General features: G+C 38.9%; 1 protein-coding gene across 5 annotated transcripts in view; it reads right to left on the reverse strand.

Moving 5' to 3' along the window:
• Positions 1 to 1,295: 1,295 nt before the first annotated feature.
• SYT1 (synaptotagmin 1) overlaps positions 1,296 to 22,763 on the reverse strand; it is a 349,423-nt gene continuing 327,955 nt past the window's right edge. For all 5 annotated transcript variants that reach the window (XM_064655599.1, XM_064655598.1, XM_064655597.1 and 2 more), the window contains 2 exons: positions 8,627 to 8,760; positions 1,296 to 4,400 (listed from right to left, as the gene is read on the reverse strand). In XM_064655599.1, the coding sequence (XP_064511669.1) occupies positions 4,194 to 4,400; positions 8,627 to 8,760 (341 nt within the window). In that variant the 3' untranslated portion in view covers positions 1,296 to 4,193. The remainder of the gene's footprint in view (positions 4,401 to 8,626; positions 8,761 to 22,763) is intronic.

The following is a 22,763-nucleotide window of genomic DNA, read 5'->3' on the forward strand; positions in this document are numbered from 1 at the left end:
CTGTGGCTCTGCCATCTCCTGGACTCCTGGTAGCTGGATCTATGCTGGATCTGGGATGGTAGCTATAATTATCTCCTTTTCTCTCTCTCTCTTTACTTCTTCTCCTAATCTCCTCTCTTAATATTCTGAGTAATTTAAAGCTGGATGGGTTGGATTTTGCCAAGTTGCATGTGTTAGCATGTGCTAAGTCAATACTTTGTGGAATGCTTTATTTTGGTTGAATGTTGCCCTTTAAACTTTTGCCAAGTTCTCTTATTTTCCAAAGTTTGCCATAAAAGTGTCTTATTTGACCTCCTGAGAAACGTGTGCAGTGTCTTCTCCTGTGTACTCTTTCATGGTATTAAAGGAACTGCAGGCTCTTTTAGTAGATCTGGCGAGCGGACTTTTGGAGCCTTGTGCATTTTAAAAGTAAAACCTCTTCGATGAGCTTGTAGCTCAAACCTGGGGTCTTACAATCAACCCCTAGCAGTTCTGTAAAGCCACAGAACATCAGACATTCACGATTTTGGAGGAGTAACTGCTCTTCACATCACCAGGCCCACTGTGGGCAGAGACACCTTCCACTACATCAGGTTGCCCAGAGCCCATCCAACCTGACCTTGAACACTTTCAGCGATGAGGCATCCACGACTTCTCTGGGCAACCTGTTCCAGTGCCTCACCACCCTCACAGTAAAGAATTTCTTCCTAATATCTAATCTAAACCTACCCTCCTTCAGTTTAAATACAATGCCCCCTTGTCCTATCACTACAGGCTGTTGTAAGAAGTCCCTCTCTATTCACTTCCTCCAATACCTTCTCCCCACTGCCCCTCTTCCCCAGTTAAAGGTTTTATTTAATGATCTTTAGTCTGTAAGAGGCTTGATTTTATGGTCAGCTTAGAAGTAGTGCTTGGATGTAGGTTAAAATATACCATCTCTCTCCAGATGAAAACTTCAACCACAGCTCTAACACAACTGTCTGGAAGAAAAGTGATGTGTAGGTAACTACTTGGCAGTTTTTGTTGTGGTATAGAAACTAGTCCATGTTTGGATAGAGAGTACTGGGTTTGGAGGCAAATAATCAGGCTCTTGGGTAAACAAGGTAATAGTCCTTCATCTGCAATAGAGGTGAAGAATTCATCTACTGGAGCGCTGCTGGCTGTGACCATCTTACTGATGAAAGCAGCTTTTCACAGCCCCTCAAAAAGTGCTGTGCTATTTCACTTGCAATACTTCAAAGTGTATGATATTATGTGAAAGTCCTGGAGTGAAATGTCTTTTCAAAGTTTTAGATCAAAAGAGAAATGCCAGAACATCAACAGGAAATAAAACATTTTTATTGAATATCTGTGTAATATGTATGTTATTTTAACGACAATTGGAAAACTCTACTGTGGGAAGTCACTACACAAAGTGAAACAAAATATAAACCACCTCATCAAAAATGAAGGTAAAATACGGCTAAAGTTGTCAGCTCGCGGGCCACGAGCGATATGGCAGGATAAAACACCCCAAACATTTCTACAAGATACAGAGAAAACCCACACAGAGAAACACTCAAGCAGGCAGTAAATATACACAAAGGCAACTAGGATCTTTCTACAGCATCAGATTCTAATACTTCACACAGCTTTGTCAGAAAGGTACATGTGGCTTCTTTGAGGATGAAAATGTCATCTTGGTCACATGGCAGGTTCAGTCTCTGAGAATCATTGTACCTTACAAACCAGTTCTAAGGTGACGTTCAGTCTGGCAGTGTAGGAAGAGAAAGCATTAAGAATACCTTAACACAATGAGTCAGTCCTGGCATGTTGAACTTGCAGCTATCCTGAATGAACAACTGAAAGCTGGAGACCATGAAGCTCGCAGGCTGGAAAGCTGACTGTCTACTTCTTCTCTTTGGTGGGGTTTGGTCCTTAAGGATAAGATTTTAAAATATTCCAGCTTGATGCTTTGCATGTATGTGCCTGTTTCTATCAGAAAATGTCTCGCTTGTGTTTTTTCTGTGTTTCATGTAAAAAAAGAAAGAAAATGCATCTTGCTATTCTCACTTTTGGAGGTGGGGAGAGATCCAGGCTTTTATTCTCTTCCCACATCTTTGCTGTTGCTGCTTTTACCCTCAAAGTACTGAAAAACAGTGGTGCTTGGCCATCGCTGCACTGACCCCTCAGGCTGTCACACCTCTCCCTGAAGCAGAGCCTTGAGGGAGGCTGTGAATTTAGTTTTCAGTGCACAGTTCTCTGATTGCATTCATCTTTGTTATTTCAGTAGTTTCTGTTAGATGCAGCAGATTGATAAGAACATTAATGGTTAATCCTCCTGCCTCCCTCCAAAAGCAATAGCATTTCCACATTTCTGGGGTAGTTTACATTGCTGAAAATAATGAACTCTTTGAAGAATTATAAATATATTCACAGCTTGGAAAGATAAGCGAGGGGCCTCAAAGGACGGTACATGAGATAGAAGTGATGTCCTAAATGACTTGATGAGATGGTACGAGCAGAGATGACATGCTGGGTAGCTATAAGATGACTGTCTACATAAAACAGCAGGGGTTGAGGGCAGTTGAAATGTAGAGTATTGCACAGGGCTTGACAAAATGCTGCGTGGTCAACCCATTCACTATAGCATCCTTGTCCCCCGCATAGCTCTCCAGTTCTAAATTGGTCCATAATAACTAGAACTGCTTGTGCTACGCGTTCCTTCGGCAGTGCAGTAGAAGGGAATGGCAGTATTATTACAATATCACTACGGAATAAATTGATTGCTATCCACTGAGAAAACTACATTTCTAAGCACACACGGCAGTCACAGTGATACACAGAGCAGTCTTTCAAGACTCTTATGGAATGACTAATAGCTTCATAATAGTGCCATTTACTACATAATAACATTTAAAACATTTAAAAACTCCTCCTGAAACGAGCATCTAGTATACAGAAGAGGTTACTTCAGTTTTCTAGAACTTGTTCTTTGTTTTCACTTTTTTTTTAAAGGACAAATTAAAACTTAAGTATAAATAGTATATAAAAGGTCACTAGCTGTTCTCTTTTGGCTTACTTTGAAGTGCATTTAGAACTATGGCTAAATTTTGTCATCTTCTGATGGGATTACAATACTGTCTGTTTACCATGAAACTATTTTGTATAATAAACTCACACAGCTGTGTCTAAAAAATATTCTGCATTCCTTCTAATCTGAGTTAGTATAATAAAATATTTTGTTACAAATTCTAATGTGCAAACTCATTATAATGTGAAATCGTGGATGGAATTCACAGTATGCAAATTTTGTATAAAGGTGATAATGGAGAGCTACTCTTCTTTTCATGGTAGCATTTTGCTACTGCTGCATCTCCCTCCTCCCCCTCCCTGCACAACCTCTGCAATTGTCTTTGTATGTTAGATGAAATTGTTGCCTCCGATGGAACTGCTTCCTCAACTTTCTATCTAAAGCCATTTCAGTCTGTGTTTGCTTTGGAATATATACAGAAAAATTGTATCCTGGCTTCTGGCTACATCTCCTTGAGGTCAGCCACGGAACTGCTCAGATCATGCTAAGTTGCCTGTGAAAGATGTCTACCCAGTTGGATTTGCCCCTCCAAGATTCACTGTGGATGTGAAGTGTGTTATTAGGATGGTCCAGTTGAAAGCTCAGATTTAAGTTGTCCTTTAAGATGTCAGTGTAACACTACTAGTGCCTTACAAGTTGGATTTTTTTTTTCTGGAATGCAGACGATACAATAGTTACCCTATAATATATTATCAGCTCTCCTATATCTCAGTCAATTTACATAATTTAAAATAGAACATCTTATTAAAAACATCTAGATATACACAGATTAGGAAACGCTTACAACATACAAATACACAAACTAGAAATAAATTCTCAGCATACTGGTGTATATATACAACTGTGTCATACAATAAATAATTTCTGTCATGCTCTATCTACACATCATATTGCTTAAAAGAAGAGTAGATCGGGGGACAGTGGTGAAATGAAGCGCCTTTAAAAGGCTCTCTACTTTTAAATTTGTGCAAATTAAAATGGGAATTTAAAAGTACAACTGATCTGTGTCAGGAACACATGGCTGAAATTAAAGGACCCATATTACTGAGGTATTTACAGATACTGGCTAAAGAGCACTATGTGGGCAAATGCAGAAAGGCTTCTTCTTCTTTTTCTTCTTCATAATTTAATTTAATTTAATTTACTTCTTGACTGCCAGCATGGCATCTACCTCCTCCTCGGGCTGTAAGGTGTGCCACTGTGCAATGGGCCGCCGGGGGTTGGCCAACATGTCTGACCAATGCCGCAGCTCCGCTCCAGTGCTGTTGTAGCCCACAAAGACTTTTCCGATGGCATCGTTCTTGCCAATCTTGTCATAGTCCAAAACAGTCACAACAATTTGCACTTTCTACAATGAGACAGAGAAAGAGCAGTGAGCATGACCTTAAAGGGAAGGTGGGCGGGCATGAATGTGGGAAGAGACAACTGCAGTGGAGAAGCCATGAAGGGGGTGTGTGACAGCCTCAGCAGATTCCCCTAGTGAGAAGCAAATTCAAACTTTTGTCTTTGTAAGCCTTTCAAATCAAATTAACTTTACAACCTCCCTGTTAACTTGTAATTCGCCCCCTTGCATCGAAGAGCTTCATATGGACATTGGGGTTGATTGTTTTTCCTTTAACAGATTAACAACTTACAGGTAAGGTAATTCAAAAGTTGTGCAATTTAACACATCATTATTGTTTAATATAATACTTACAGAGAAGTAAATAAGTTAACAGCTAAAGCTCAGAAATGGCTCTACCCCAAATTAATGTTTGCAATTTTGTGCTCCATTTTGTTAGTTGCTTTTCTGCTTCTAAACAACTCTTACTCATCCATCCAGCATGCTAGTCAGGTATTTGCAGATAAATTCAGAAGACAGCCCTTATGCTTACTAAACACATAGACACACACGCACACACACACACGTACCCCTCTCTTTGTGTGTGTGTGCATGTGCACACGTGTAAGTATGTGTTTATACCATGTATATTCTGTATATTTATAAAGAAATCTAGAAAACAGGCTGCACGCTCATGAAAGTTGGAAAAGATGTAAAAACTCCACTGTCTTGGGGCTCTGACATAGTGACAGTGCCTATGACTGAGCTGATGTTGGGAGTGTTACTTCTGCAGGAATGGTGACCTCTGGCAAAGAGAGTTAAACTAGTCCCACAAAGTTTGTGCGAGCCCATCTGTCACAGCTCACAGACAATTTTCCATTCATTTAGACTGGGGCACAATGGGAGATGTTCAAGCCAAGCTTTGGGTATGCATTTGTGTGCACATGCAAACATTCCTCTCCTTCAGGTCTTTAATATTTGTCAAAAGAGCATATACAGCTATTCCTTCAGTGGAGTGGTGTTCTTCCCCAACAGCACCTAAGATGTTCATAGCCTTGGGCTGATTTTACTAAATTGTAAACACTTCTCCTTACAGAGCTTTATTTTTAAAGATGAACATACAGTTCTTTTCCTGATTTCTTATTACAGTGTGAGCTTCCTGAATAAGAGCAAGAAAAGCCCTGAAAAACATTTCTTCTAGAAAAATCTTTTATTCTCAAGAATCAGTTTTTTAAACTTAAGGCTTTAAATATATCTACAGTCTGGACTTCTTACTAGAATGATTAATTTCAGTGCTTGTAAAAGGATTATCTTTTAAAAGTAGCAAGACCAGGCTCATGAGGTTTATATTACAAAGTCCATTCCCTTACTGGATTGTACAAATCACTGAGCCAGAGAAAGAGATGAGTCCAACAGGCACTAAAGTATTTATATAGTTGCTGGTGACAGAAATGTACATCAAACTCAAGACTCTCTTTCCCCAGAGCACTCAGGATAAAAGGCAATATCCGCAAGCAAGTATTTCTAGATGCCAAAATTATGTTTCAGTGTTGCTGCTTGCAATACACGCTCTTTTAATGGTACTTCCCCAAATGAACACTTAAGTTTTAGATGCATGGTACAATCACAGATATAAAAAGTAAGCATGAGACTATTTATTTACAGTACAAAAAATGCTTGCCTGCTGTGCCTAGAAGCTTGAGGGCTAGTTACTGTTGGATTTTTTAGTGTTAATTGTAAGACAAAAATGAGCACTGTAAATGAAAGACCCTTTTCCTTGCTCTATAAAAATGTAAGAACAGCTAGCTCAGATGATTAACTCCGAGATGATTCTCACCTCGTGGCGTCTGGCCTAAACCTACAGAGAAATGTGAGCATCTCTTTGCCTTTGTACCATATATTAAAGGAGCAACTGTACTGCAAAACCCAAGAGGCGCTGGTAACCTCAGAAAAGCACTGCCTCTCCTAATAAACACTTGGATTAGCAGATTCCCAGTGTGATTAAGCCCTTTGGACTGAAAGGGCCTGGAGACGTTGCTGCCTACAGAGGCAGTCTGTTTTGCTGTGGCAAAACACATGCCTGATCTGCCTGTAGCAACAGGATTTGACTTCCCAGTAGTGTTCTCCCATTACCCTTAAAGACATCACTTTCTTTTCCTTAAGAGCCAGAATCCATAGTCACTATTATATTGTTGAAAATGTTAATGTTTGGCTCATTTAAAATTATATATATGTACTGCTACTGAGCTGCTTTCTCTTCATAACCTCCCTTCTCTTTGTTCTCCAACAATCAAGAAATTTGTATAAGTTTGCTTAATGACTTTTATTTGAATTTCCTGAAAGTCCCAGTAATCCTTACCATATTGTCTAAATATAATTTAAAAAGTGTTTTTCTAATGATGAAATCACTTCAGTATCCATAATGAAATAACTTCTAAATACAGTCTTTTATAACTAACTCCAAAATACATTGGCATATGACCAAAGTCTATAATTGCAGATTTAAAATTGGGGCTATATACTCAAGTAGGAGCTATAAAGTAGTTCTAATAAAATTATATATAAAAAACCCCCAAAATTTAAACATCTAAACCACAAAACTTTTTAAAGGACCTATATCCACCTTACAAAAATGACTTAGGATTAGAAGGCAAAATGGTCAAGTACCTACAGAATGCCTCTAACCATGCCAAAGCTCTTATCTGGTTATTTGGAGGTGCCCATTCCAGTTCCTCAATCCTGTCCCTATTTAGAAATCAAAATATTCGTTGCCTAAATTGCTAAAGAGACTTGATTTGATTCCCCTTTTTTTTTGCCTCTGGGTCTCTGATGCTTGTTATGAGGTCTTTCTCAAGCAAATAGACCAGCTTTCATTAAAATCAAGGGAAATTAGGCCCCACTGGATTTCTCACTTTTTGATTCCTAGAGTCCATAGACACCTGTATATGCTGAAGGGCATGAAGAAACTGTAAACGGACTAGTCATGCATCCAAGTCGCTGTTCCTACTGCCTCACCTTGTCTAATTTTATTATGTTTGTCAGTACCAAGTCAATAAAATGCAAGCACACAGTTTTACTTGAAATATAGGCCTTGGCTCCCGGGCTTCTCTCCAGTACAATTACTATCAAAATGCAAGATACAGAGTGTGAAAACTCATACCATGCTCTCATCTAATCCAGAGGGGGCTCCCAATTTTGTCCAAGCCATTTAAACCCATTTAAACTTTTGGCACCTGACTCATACCTAACCCTCTCTTACAAGCCACAAAAGGATGTATTACCAGACTATTTTAATTGTGGTCATTCAAACTAGGAGACCCCTGAAAGGATATTTTCCCCACTCAGCTCCACCCAGAAAAGCTGTTGTATTGCTTAACATTTCCATGGTTCTGGGGCTCCATGGGTGGGTGGCAAGCCACCATGAAGTTCTTTTCTCACATGCCTCCTGAGATGGTTAAGAAGAGCTTCTCTCTTGTGATAAAAGATCAGTTAACATCAAAAGAAGTTAAACCTCCCTTATGAGAGACTACTTGCCTCCCAGTAGCCGAAAGGCAGGTCACAGTCCCTGAAAAGATTTACACAATGCCTTGTCCTGGTATTTCCCATGGCTAATGTAGGTGACTTCCAGCTCACTGTGCTGATTTCCGAGACCCTTAAGTCTAGGCTCTGGACAACTGCTGGAGCTCTCCTGAAGTGCCAAGAAAGCAGTACTGACCCCTGAGATTCTCAAATGCCTTTTTCCAAGGGATGCAGGAATCACTGAAAAAGTTGTCATAGTGTAGTGATTAACTGAAAAAAAAGTTGTGGATGAATTAGGTGTTTTACTTAAGAAGCATGCTGCAGTGCTTTCAAAGAACAGGGCCAATAAATGAGTAAGGAACACAATTTAACAGATGATGCCAATTTATTATTTAAAATAATTTGGGGAAAAAAATGCTATATATGCCTTTTCTTTTATCCCTATACCGTTTTGCTGGCACATTCCTTCACTATCTCCCTGTGGATTTTTTTTTCCAAAATCCATTTCTGTTGACAGAAAATGTCAGTTATCCATTTCTCACTAATGAATCAAAACTTCATAAGTACTTTGCATTTTATCATTTCCCTCTTGAAGCAGTCACACTCAGCACAGGACTGGCACCTAGGTGCTAATGAAGGCACGCACATGTGATAATTAACAAGATTTCTGCTAAATATTTATAAGGGCTGAGAAATGGAATGGAGAGGGAAGACAAAACACTGTTTGACATTACCTGAATTTGCTCGAAGGGTACTTCAAAGCTGAAAGACTCATTGTAGTAGGGATTCAGAGTGTTCTTTTTAATTGTAGTCTTTTTCTTCTTCAGCCTCTTACCGTTCTGCATCAGATGGATCTTCACATAGGGATCTAAGCATTCAAGAGAAGAAGTAGAGCTAAGAAGGATAGTTCTGTGTCTTTTCTACAAATTTTAATCCTACACATGTAAAAGTAGATTAAAAAAAAACTCTTACAGCTTGCATTTAAACAAAGTCTTCATTTCTATTACAGAAAAAGTCCTGTATGATTGTGATACATTCCTGACAGAAAAGGTACAAAATATTTATTGCATTATCTCCTTAACATGGCAAAGGAGAGGTAAATTCCATCTAACTTTGTTCCATTCCTCATTAACCATCCTGGAAATGTTTTTACTTTAACATTATTTATGTACTGCAAGCATTTCTTAGCAATGGGTTGTGGGGTGGTTTTCCCAAGACTGGTGAGTGCTGCCAAATGCACATACAATGGGTACGGGTCTGGGGTGTCTGGATGCTCTGCAACCTCCTGGCAGCTATTCCCATTGTTCCTTGGGCAGGTGCTGCACCATGGTTTTCCCATCCTGTGACCTCCCGGTGGTGAGCTGTGACACAGCACAGGGTCCATGGGTCTGTGCACGGCCAGACTGCTGTGCAGGAAGGGTCTCTGCCCCTTAAATACCAGCTCTCTACCTTAGTGCTGCATGCAGCCAGAGTAAGGTAGAGGCCATGATATCAGTATAATTTACAAATGTGGTTTGCCACTCGCTATTGAATTCCTATTGTTATTTTGAACGACTTCTGGTGGCGAAGTAACAGAATTCATTTGGTACTTTGTCAGGTATTTCTTGTGCAAGCAAAACTTTCAGGGTGGTGTTAATTAGCAGTACCTTCACTGAGCTCAGTTATTTTTCTGTTTAGGAGTACTACAGAGCACCATTTGAAACATCTCAAGCTCACCCTTTTTAACAACTTGCATGGTACTGTCAGAAAAATCTGGGTAGGTATCTCTTTGGCTTTAGACAGCTGAACTGCGCTGCAGATCAAGGCAAGCCTTCCCTCAAGTGAGATGGTAAAGGCTATGTAAAGTGTCTGCCAGCTACAAGTCACCTGCAGCATAAAGAGCCTGAATGCAAACTATCAAAGGAGAGGGCTTCTCCTTTCCCTCCTGAGAAAAGGCTAGGGCTACAGAAGAAGGACAAATGAACACTGTACTTACTATGAGCAAACCATGCTTTGTGGCTCTGAAATTTTGTGCAATGAAATTAATGTTTAGAAGAGTAATTGCACTCTTCTACAGTAAAAATATGCCTTTCTATGGAAGACCCAGATGTTTGGGATAGTTAAGTTACTGGAGTGACTTCATCCTCTGAAAGGAGCATAATTTTGGCAGTGGACTCTTCAATGAAGGTAGCAGACAAAGTAAAATAAGATCCAATGGCTGTGAAAAGAAACTAGACAAATTCTAACTTAGAAATGTATTTTAGCAGTAAGATTGAAACAGCTGGAATAGCTTCTCAGTGTCTGTGGTGAACTCTCTGTAACAGAGGGTTAAGACTCCTTCCCCCTCAAAAGACTCAAGTTCAAACAGAAATTAAATCTGGGTAGGTTTATGCTTGAGGCAAGACAGGGGATTGTAAGGGTTCCGTGTGGCTGCACAATGAATTAAGGAGTATCATGTGAAGAGCAAAATGCTAGCAAAAAGCCAACAGAGGTCTACTTTTTTTTAATACTGAGTTCAACATCACTACACACATGGTTTTGAAGATCGAAAAACGGGCAAATCTGGACTCCTTCAACATTACTTGATACTTGTGAAAAGCTTATTACTTTTGCTGAGGCTCCATGCAGAATGCAAAATTGTGTTAACATGAAAATGATGGTTTAGGTGTAGGTAATACATATTAAGAAAGTTCAGTAGTCAAGGAGTAAGTGGTAGAATGTTAAGATATGAAAATGAGATAAGATGCTGTCAAAATATAATTTAAGTAACTAGAATGAGCTGGAAGGCTAAACAGTACAGTAAGACATTATTATGAAGGGGATTAGAATGGAATAATTCTATTAAAATAAATATTGGCAATATAAGCCAATCCTTTACTGATCTGTGCCTGTGCACAGACAATATACACAGATTTGATGATTATTCATATGTCCATTAGGAACTGTACAATAATGATATATAAAGTGATGCAGAAATATTCCTATCTTGATAAAAAAATTCATATTTTGGAGAAAAATATTCTTAACCTAGAAATCAGTATATGTGAGTGCTTGTACATCTATGTGTGTTTACTTTAAATGATATGCTTCTATTGACTTTCTACAGTTTCTGTCTTCATGCTGGTATTAGAGCAAAACCTGACCCCAGAGAACTCATGGCCATGGGACAAGACCCAGAAGATAGGTTTCTGTGGTTTCTTTTTCATGTCCTGATCAGTTTCTTCTGTTTGTCACTCTGGGGATTTGAGTTAGGCTCAGCCAAATGCCAGTTGTTTAGTAGGAAAGACTCAAATGGTAACACCGTAGTGCAGAACTGTAAGTGGCAGAGGTACCAAATGGAGCACAGAAGGGGGGCATATGATAAAATATTCTAATATTTTTTCATCTGAGTGTAAAATTGTCATGCTAATCCAAATACGAATTGGACGTCACTTAACTGAAACCATGTTTCTTCTTTTCTTGTTTCAGAAGAAAGTATTAAATAAGTTTACTCATCACAAACATTTAAAATCATAACAGGGTGTCCAGCTCAAGTAAATAGATGGGCTATTAGAGATTTTGGCTGAGTTTATCCTCAGATTGTATATCCATGTCCCATTTTTTGAAGTGTCCTAGTCTTGGCTAATTCTCCCCTCTCCTCATTCTTCTGTGTTGCACATGTAAGCCCCTCTACCACTGCATTATCTTCAGTTACGGTCTCCCATATTCCATGGCATTAACTCCCTCAACTCCCCAGTAATCTATTTGCTTGCACTCCATACAAAAAGCCTAATACCTAAGCACAGACTTTCTTGTGACTACATGAATAAATCTCTGAATAATTCTCTTCCACCAAATAACAGAAGCAGAACTGCTTGGAGTCAATTATTGGAAGAAGGGATGCTAATCAAAAGAAAGCAGAACCTTTGGGAAGTGTCAGTCTACAGTGATTTTTGTGAGATGAGGTTTAGTGCAAATGGAAACATCTCTCCTCTCTACCTGCAACATAACCTCTGTGCTGACACTATTACTCATGCTGAGTGATACTTTAATATGTAAATAGTGTCACTGAATAACTGAGACTAGTAAGGATGACAGAACTGATAGTACAGGCCTGCAATGAAAAATTGTCTGTTAAGTGCCTAGCCTGGGCATAAAGGGCAGAACTCTTTTGACCACATAGAAATGTCTACATCTGATGCCAATGAAAATAAATAAGCATCTCTTTAAGTACTCTGGATAGTTATCTTATTCCAGAGTAAATATATATCTTTACTCAAATAAATTGTACCCCAAAATACTAATTTCTCTCCATGAGTGAACATCACTGGTTTTTCAAACAGTTTTATTCTTTTCAAGTAAACAGGGATTTAGAACCACATTACATCCACAAGTATCTGTGACTGGACCTCACCCATCTATCTGAAAGAAAGGATGTTGCATCCAGATGTCCCTGTGCCAAAGGGGACAGAATAGCTGTGTGTCTTTTGCTTAATAATTCATTTTAACGAGTGTGTGGGATTAAATAAAATTGTGCTATTTATTCCCTCATTAACGGTCTACCCATGAATGCTAAAAAGATGTAAAATTTGTAACTAATTGTGCATTGTAGACTTTACAGTAATGTCTCAATGGAGGCTAACTGAACAACTTTTAAAGCACTGGGGAACCAGTTGACACATTTTGTTTTCCTGAAATTTGCAATCAGATGCCAATACATTATTTAAAAGGTAATTGAAATGGTATGTTGTATCAAGACTTCTGGAGTCATTTGGACCATGGGACATATATATATATACACAGAGTTGAAACCCTCTTATAATAATGACTAATTGCAGACACAGTGTAAACAAGATGGACTTCATTGTTAGAGATTTTACAAAAGCAAACTTTAGAGTGGAAAAAACCCCCTACAATTCAAGAAAAGAAAATTGTGGCAAATGACAATATGTGAGGAAAAGGTGGAACTTGAGAATAATTGATTCTCAGTGGGTTTTAAGACAAAAAATTTGGTATAGGGATCAGTAATCAATGAAAAATAATTTTTTACATAGGTAGGAGAGAATTCAGCACAAAAATTTCCATTTATATGGATCTTCAGCAAAAAAGCACCAACAACATACTTGGTTTGGGATGGTTTTAATATAATGGTTTATTCTGAATGCAAACAGAAGGACAGTGCCCATCTTTTTAAAAATAATTTTAATCTAATCAAAACATGAAAAGAAAGCACTAGAAGTTGATAATTTTGAAAAATGATATAGGAATAACACTGGAATTGATTGGGTGTGCAAATACAGTCCCGAGACTGTGTGTGTGTGGAGCTTAATGGTTTAAAGAAAAAAATGCTATGCAGCTCTGTGCAGTGGGATCATAGAAAACCCTCTACAAGCTTTGAGTAAGCCTAACATGATTAACAGGAAAAAAAATTGAGCCAGAACAAACTAGTCATAGATACAGCTGAATAGTTTCATATGACAAAACACTGTAATGAGATGTTCTCAACTAAAATGTAGAAACAGAGAAGAAATATGATGCCAGAATTGCCTCCAGCTGTATTTTTGTCTTCAAAATGTTCGAGATAACTGGGTGCTCATTAGCATTTTTTTTCCTCCATCAGAAGAAAATTTAGGCCCAACCCATGCCAAAGCACACATCACTGACATTTAGAGCAAAGGTGTCAGTGGACAGTAGAGTTTCCATTCCAGGAAGCAGAATGAATTCCCAAAGAGCTTGGAAATTGATCCAAGAAGTAAAGAAAATCAGGTTTGGAAATGCAGCTTTACAAATAGCTGTGAAAACGCAGTTAGGAAAGATGTGACTTGCAGGATGGATCATTAGTTCCATGCTAAAGAGCCATAATCAGCTGAGGAAAGACCAAGCCAAGGCCTTAGAACGGAGCTGGAGCAGGGCTGGATTCAATACTGCACCCTTCACCTATTCTTATTCGGTACAAATAGGCTTCAGATAAAGCCTTCTTGGCAAGCAGCAGGGAGAACAGCCATTTAATACAGCAAAAGATTTAATTTTCTGTAGAGACTGTGCCTGGGACGAAGGCTGACAGCATCAGCAATACCTGCATGCTTCTGCCTTTGTAACAGCAGCATATGCCAGAGCTGTGCTATGGAAAGCAGCAGGGCTCTAAGAGCAAAGCAAAACAGGAAGCACTTTCCTGGGAGTTCCCAGAGATTTGCTGATTTTTCCCAAGAATCATGGGACATGCTTCCTCTGTGGGCATATAAACCCTTCCTCCTGAGAGAGAGGGATGATTCACACGACGCCTGTGGCATCCAGGCCATGGATAATTTCCCCTGACTTTTTTTTTTTTTTGGTTTATTCATGCTTGGATGAGAGGGGTTAATTAAAGTCTCTGAAATAATGAGTTTAGAGTGATATTGTGCCTCGATTGTCTGAACTAGTATTTTTCAAATGAATGGAAAGCTTTGAACGGGAAGAAAAGCCAGAGGGGGAAAGAAACAATCTGGGGAAGAAACAATATATGGTACAATGACTAAGAAGTAGTACAGGTGCTATGGTACCTTCTAGCCTGCATAGAAGTTGTAGTTTATATTCATTGACACAAGCTGTTAGGCCTTCTACCTTCCTCCACAAATGAGCAAATTAAAGTTGGGACATTATTTTTATGGAGCAGCTGATGTCTCAAGGGAAATATTGGAAAACACTCTCATTAGAAACAATTCTTGTGGCATAAAATGTATGGTTTGTGAGGTTTTTTTCTTAACAGATTTCCTTAAAACCAGGACTGTTGTGATTATTTTTTTTTAAAGCTTATTTGCTACATAATGTCTAATTCTCAGCTAATGTTGGTATTTAGCTACTCTCATCATAGTTTCCATAACCCCACCAGGCTGCAGATTACTTGATGTTATGGGCCAAGTCTTTAGCTGTAGCCAGTATTTGATCAATACAAGGGAGAGGTAGGTAGCAAGAAGTATTTGCTGTAGGATTCTGTGCAGAATTTATGCCAGTCCTGACTCCAGCAAAACACATTTTAAAATCACTTTCACTACGGGACTGAGGATTGAGTGGTGTGCCTGGGAGATTCTCCCAACACCACCCAGTAGGGTACTGGCCATGAATGGAGTCGATAAACTGCAAGCAGTCCAAATGGGCTGTCCGAATGGCCATGATAGCTGTGAACAGTTTAGCTTAAAAGGACTCATACCACACTTGCTAATGCCTGTCTGTGCCCCATGGATGGACTGCTCCAGATGCAGTGCACACACGTAAAGCACACTCCCATCAGGCCCTTTTATGCTCATATTATATGTCATAGTGTAACAAGTTAGAGGACTTTGGATTACTTATTTCCATCAGCATCTTCAAAAGAAGATGCTGTAAGACTGGGTAATTTATAAATGAAAATATTTGTGATTTCACATTCAATAACATTAGACATATTCTCATAGGAATAATGGAGTTTTGGAATCCTTTTATGATGGGGAATGCCTATAATGGAAAGAGTTAAATGGAGAGTGTGGCAAAGTAGTCTCTAAGTAACAACTCTGCACTGGTGTACAGTTAGATGACTGTCAAGTTGCTATTGAAATGCTGAATTCAGAGAACCAGGGAGCTTTGGGAAGAAGGAGGTGCTATAAAACAGCTGATGATTCCCTCACTCAGAAATCCCAAACTGAGGTTGCTGAACACGTAGAGCTGACAGTGGAAACAGAAACATTAACAGTGGCCTAAGGGCTATTCAGCCAGCTCTCAAGTCTGAAATTCCACCCACAGTGCTTCCAACTGGAACATAACAAATGTTATAGTGCCAGATGGGGAAAGTAGCGGAAAATTGGAAAAAAAAAAAAAAGGAAGCCAAAACTCTTATTTAAAAACAGCACAAATTAGTGCTTATGAGCTTATGATTAAGTTTACTGCCAGAGCAAGGGCAGCTGATCTGTGTCTTGTATCCAAAGGGTTCATTTCAGCACAGCTACACACAGGCAATACAAATAGTTTTATAAGGCACAACAAATGGGGCTGCACCAACAGGAAACTGCACCTTGAGTTTTGGCTGTGGGTAAACACAGAAAACTCGTGGAAAAGCAAAGCAACTCAACCAGGCATCTCGTGTGATTACATTGAAACTACATGCATCAAAGCAGTAAACCTTGTTCCCCTGCATTTGCACCAAATGGGAAGAAACTGACTGCTCACGAAGCTTGAATGTAGTTAGGAGGGGGGAGAGACAGCATGACATTTTAAAACTTTAACATACTGGAGAAGGACACCTGCAATCTTAGATAATGAATAAAGAAATAAAAAAAGCATATTGTAATGTAATGCTTGTATACAAATAGAAAGAATACAATAGCAACTAAGATGAAGGAGGCATTTATATCAAATGGTGGGGAGGTATTAATTTGGGCTGCTGATATAGGCAGACTCTCCAGTATAGGAATCCAGACTGAAATCAAAGCAAACTGGCAATACCTCAGGCAGCAAATTCCAGCAGACTGCTGAGTTAGAATTTAGGTAATGCCTTTTGATGATATAGAGTTAAAAAAAAAAAATAAATTTTTATTTATTAAATTGGTGGCACTGAAAATACCAGAAGATAATACATAGAGGCTTAGAGAGATTCAAAAGACTGTCCTCAAGCGAACTTGGGAGGAGGGAAGGGGGAATACATATGGACTGCAGAATAACAACAGGCAGGAGAATGAAGAGAGAAGCAGAAGCACAGAATACAGAACACCCCAAACAACCCAAGGTTAAAGAGCAGACCTTGTGGGATGTTTTAGCAGAAGACAACAGCAGCTGGGTACATAATGATGTACTGCACTGGACTGTTAGTAAGTACCTTGAAGTCCCCCAGTCCTGAGCTGGTTTGGGGGCAGAACTGCCCTGCCTCACTGAGGCACACCCTGCCAAGTGGAGGCTGCAATCCAAAAATCAGGCTGAAAAAGTGAGCACATGGGGAGCATCAGGTGACAAAGGCTGGGGTTTGGAAGGGCAGACACCTGGGTGGAGAGCTGCCTCAATACGCCTGAGTAAAATATGATGTAGAGGAATTACACTTCATGTTTTCAAGTCTCCACTGTTTCCCTACAGCTATGCCAGCTTAGGGGTTTTTTTGTTTATCTATTTTCTTTTAGAAAATTAAGCAGTTAAACACAGGCTTTTGCCTTCCACCCCTCTATTGCTGATAGCCAAGAGGTTAAACTGCTTATTGCTGATTTAGGAAATGTTCTCCAGAGCTCTCTGTTGGCTGATGGAATCCAAATCTACATTTCCCACCTCTTGAGAGAGCAAGATGAGGTTATAAGATAGGTGAAATGGGTTCTCAGTCTGCTCTGCTGAGAATAATGTATTTTTTGTGTTCCTTTCAGCTACCCAGTGGAATGAAGGCTGGTGCCAGGTCCAGATTCATTAAGTGCCCTCATTCACCTTGCCTGTGTGAGCAGCATCTTTGACCCTCTGCTCCTGAGGATATTTACTGCATATAGCTATTTGCCTACATCCTGGATGATGGTGGAAAGGCATCAACTTTAGGAATCCCAGTAGGTGATGCTGCTGAGTGGTGATGTGAACATCAAGATTTTAGGGGACCTGAATGAAAGAAACTCAGGGGGATTTAAAAGGTTCGGTTAGTCAAGAATTTCTATTTGTATGACAATATTTTTCTGTGCTTCCAGGCTTATATAGCTAGGAATGAAAATTACTGTGCCACACAGAGACAAGGGTAAGGAAAGACACCCAAAAATAACTGGAAGAAAGCAAAAAAACCAAACCAAAACAGGGATTTCTTTCATGTCATGAAAGGCTGTGCCAATCGAAAGAACTGACTGAAAGGAAGTAATGCCAGTCAGAAAGAAGCACAGATGACACCTATTCAAGAAGAGTATTTTGCCATGGCTGAGCACTGAGACACCTTTACTTAGGACAAATGTTATGGAGAATTAGTGCCGTAGTGAGTAACCTTTCATGTTCATTTCTTTCCTCTGAACACAGCTGACACATTTTTTTCCCTTTCATAAAGTTCTGACTGGTAACAAACATACTCCTCTTTTGGTTACTTCCCTGATCCCCAAAACCCACCCACCACAAAGGTCCCAAACCCCAAATCCAGCAGCTGTGAGGCATAACAAGTCCTAATCTCAAACTGCATTGAGGACAGATAGGCGTGCCAGTATTACTGGGTAATAAAGAAAACCACATGGGAGTGAGTGGCAGTTTTCACTCAAAGGAATTACTCAAACTTGAAACACAGAGAAAGTCTATTAAGCTGGTCTAACTAGTGTATTAGCAATTGACTCTAGCAAGGACATACATTTTGTGCTACTGACTCTTCATGTCAACATTGCCACAGTAAGATTTTATAGCTTGACTGCACGTCAGCATGGCACTATTGTGATTGTCCTTACATGGACAAAAGCGAATACACCCAGTTTAAGGGTAATCTGTATATTCTTCCACACTCAAAAACTAGCAAACTGAGTTATAAGGGCTGCATCAGATCAAAACCACCAAACTATCATATTTTTTACACATTAGAATTTGCTTCAAATGCAGCGAACTCAGTCATGACCCTGTATCCCATACCCTCACATCCAACGTAACATTAGGTGAGCTGGGAGGAGAAGCAGGGGATAGCAAAAAAAAGCAAAGCAAAGCATGCAGGGTGTTTTATCTACATATGATAGAAAGGGTAGGAAACACCCAATTACCTTAGCTCATAGAAATGAGTCACCAGAAAAATGCAAACCAATATACCACAAAGTAATTCTGTTGTTTTTAATAAAAACCTAGTGCTTCTACTTTATAAACTGTTCTTCTCATTCAGGTAAGTTTTCAGTCTCAGACAACCTAAAGGAGACATGTTTTTTTAATTCAGATTATTTAACTAGAAATAGTACTGAGAACTAATACTGCAGAAATGCTACAGTATAGAAGGAATAGAAAAAATAGTCTTACAACATCAGTGACTACCAGTAAAGCAGCCTGATCTGAACTCTTCACTGCTGAGAAACCAATGCTAGTTATGCTTTATCAAGGTTGATATTTATTTTAAGAACATATCAAGACTTCCAAACTACATTTCATTTATCAGTGGCTGCATGTATAAAGGGAGTCCATCAGCATCCAGTTCTCAGTTTCAATTTGAAATAATACTCAGCACTTTTTCTACCTGAGAAGTTTATATTTATATAAATCTTAGTTCTCATTCTGTTTTCATTATTTTCATCTAATGTTAGATTTAAGCTTTAAGGAAAAAATGTAAATGGAAGGAGGGAGATACATGGCTGCAGTCTTGCTTTTAGCCTACAAAAACATGCATTCAGAATTAGAGAAAATACTTAACAGCTCTCTTTCTCTCCCTTTCTCCTGCCTTCCAATTCATCTAATGTCTGTTAAGCAGGATTTTGGAAAGTAGTTTGGGAATTCATACAGGCTATTTGTGGCACCTAATTTTAGTACAACTTGGAGGATCAAACTCTTTACTGTCTCAACACACACCCCACCAATCCCATACATGAAACCTAAAGCAACCCATGATACAGTTGTTTTTTTGTGCCTGTTTAACCACAGAGACATGAAACCTTTCCCTATTCCCTGCTCAGAGCCAAGGCTAAGGACAAGCCTGGCTGATGTGCTTCCCGATGGTGAGAAGATTCTTGAAATACTGCAAGGCAAGAACTGCATCTGCTCAAGGAGTGGAAGGGGCCATTCCAGATGGCCCAATTTTGTTAGGAAGACTGGTTTTGGTTTGGATTAAATTTAACCATAGTAAGGAAAAGAAGATCAAAAGCAGATTTTATTGGGATGGACAACATCTTCATCTCAATCTTGGAATGAGAAGTTACAATGTAGGCTAAATTTACCAGCAGTTTCAACTAAGTTCAGCTATGTTACATCTGTTTTTCAAAAATGACAGCTGAGTGAAAACCTATTTTTTACTATCACCAAAACCCCCAAGGTTTTAAAAGCCTGAAGGTCAGATTTTTAACTCGAGTACTTGCAGAGGAAGGGCTGGGAGGCTGAATGCCTGCTCGCATTCCTGTTGATTACACATAATGAGAAGCAGTGACCTGAAACTTAAGGCAAATTTTTACTTAGACAAGAGTAACATTGAGATTATGCCCACTGGAGAATCATGGAAGTACTGAAGTCCTTGGGAGATCAAGTGATTGACCTTGTTTTTTTACTCCAGACAAGTTACAAAAAACAAGACTAGGAGTTATTTAAGAGCTAAGATTCAAGGAAAAGAACAAGCATTCAAGGCCAACAGCATCTGCATTAAGAATGCTCTGCTGCAGAGAACATTAGTCCTGCTCTAAAACAAGAGGACAGATAATTTGAAAAATGGTGCCATTAGGTGAAAGATGGAAGTATTTCTGATTACACAACCAATAGCTCATGCCTCAAGGTAGCCAAATTGTTCTTCAAATTGCCCCAGTCAGTTAATGGCACAAATGGACATTTGACTGACAGATTCAACACTGACTGTACACCACTTTAAGTTAAAAGGCAGTCAAACATGACACAACCTGTCAGAAATCCAAAGGTACATGATAGTTTTCAGCTTGGATACCTGCTACAAATTTATACAGCGGATAACCAATTTGGTACAAAAGTGGTGAAGCAATCTGATCTTGTGCTTCACTGACAAACCAGATCGAATCTGGGCAGCTCAGCATATTTCTGTGTGCTACTCTATTGAAACAAGATCTTCATTGTAGTTTAGTCAAGGGATCATGATCTGTAATAAAATCAAATAACCCAGGAATCCATAAAGCACATATGAATTTCTGAAACCCTCTGGCCCTTCAGAATTGAAAGGAGGAATATTTGAAAAGACAAGCCAGAGTGTGGTTATCAGATGAGGAGAGGAGAAAGAGGACGACAAAGGAGTGAAACTGATAAGTGTTTTTATTTGGAATCAATAGATTGTAACCACAGTAAAGGAAAGGTGGATGACACTGCTTCCAAACCAAGGTAGTATTTGTTGTGTATAACAGAGAATATAAATATTTTCAGTGAAACTAAGCTCACAGAACAATACTCTTTCAAGCAATGTTCACCAAAATTAGAAAAGATTTTCAAAGGTATTAAGTATCTGGAGTTATAGATGGGTTAATTTCCCTAACATCTGTTAAAAAGCACTGGCATGAACGTGAAGTAAACAATTTCCCTGGAGTCCCATGCTTCAGCTTTCCTCTGGAAACTCCTATTGAACACTTTTCTGCATTAGTCAGTACCTAGGTGACAACAGACCTCTTTTTTTTTCTTTGTCTGTAAACAATCAAAGTCAAGACAATCACTCAGCAGCAGTAAGAAAGAATTTAAATTCTGTTTACTGTACAAGTCAGCAATGGCAATCAGCAAGCAATGATATTAAATTTGTAGGTTTCAGAAAGACAAAATATTCCCCTGTTAAAAATGAAGATCACAAATGTTAAAAAGAATGTGGTAAAGAGAACTGAGGTTTCAAGTAAAAAAAAGAAAGACTTAGCAAACAATAAACTTGCTGTTCTGATACCCTCAGGAGAGAAACAGAGAGAGGGAGAGTCTCTGGGTAGCTTGCCATTAGCACAGAGGAAAACAATTGCAGGGCTTAGGGAGGATTTAGCTTTAACAAATGCTTATCACAAAGTCATGTCACTGCACACTATTGTTCTGTATTTGGAATGAAATTAATTTCCAACTCCACATTAACCTTTTAGAAACCCTGTTTGGTAGAGGAATTTAATCCTTTGGATTTTCATATGTCACCAAGTAAAGGCCATTTCAAGATTTGGTGAGTTTGATAAGACCTGAAGAAGATTTTATTAAAAGGAAAAAAAGAATAAAATAAAAATGAGTTTACTGACAGCAGATATTTAAGAACACTAAAAAGTTGAGTGTTGAATCAAATAGGTAAAAAAAACAAAATACAAGTGGAAATACTAAGTTTTTTTCAATTCCCATATTATTCCTCTGTTCTATAATTAATCCACTGATACTGTGACAGCATGCTCTCAAGCCATACACTAATATAAAAACATTTATTGTGATGAAGTAGATATTTTCTGAACTTTATGAAAAACAGGCCTTCTGATGTGACCCAGAAAGACCAGTCAGCTGGATAATGGGAAACAATTCATAGCCTTCCCATAAAGTAAGAGAAAAGCGGTGATTTTGATAGTAGTGAAAGCAGGAATTTCAGCACATGGGGGGAAGCCCATTTTCTGGTCCTTATTAGTCTTAATTCTACAACTGTCTTTGTTGGCCTCTGCAGGACTCTTTCCCTGCTGCATTCCAGGAGCTGAGAGGAGCCCTCTGGAAGTCAGACAAAATCTGCTGTCGCTACCATATTAGGAATCAAACCGAAAAGCGAAAGCCCCTGGCTGAGCAGGGATAAATCAACAGGGAACGCATTTGCCTCCCAGCCAAATGACTAAAGCTAAGAGACTGAGGAAACAAATAATACTTAAATAACAAATCCTTAGCAATAGGAATGACTGCTTCTTTTTTACTTTTATCATGCTTTTTACTGAAGTGTAGCTCAAAAGCAGATTTGCAGATATGAGCACACCCTGTTCCTTACATATCTTTATTGCTGCGAGTGAAATAATCCCAAGATACACATCAATAATCAGCTTCAAATGTTTTTAACACATTCTTTTTGGCTGGAAAGGCATCATTATACTGCAGTGGAGCCAGTTTAAATTACTCTCTATTGACATAAATTTCAGTTTATAGTCACTCTGGTCCTTTCACCAAGATTGCCCCTAATCATAGACGTAGTTGCTCTTTCACTAGTGATCAGCCTTGTAGACCATAGAAAATCTCACCTGAAATATGTTTGCTAATGATTCAGCTCTTTGTTTGTGGAGGCAGAACACAGGACTTGCTATTATATGTCTGTATATGTGCACAAATGTGGATAGAGCCTTCCCAAATCTTCAT

This window comes from Pseudopipra pipra, chromosome 5 (genome assembly GCF_036250125.1).
Source record: "Pseudopipra pipra isolate bDixPip1 chromosome 5, bDixPip1.hap1, whole genome shotgun sequence".
Lineage (NCBI taxonomy): Eukaryota > Metazoa > Chordata > Aves > Passeriformes > Pipridae > Pseudopipra > Pseudopipra pipra.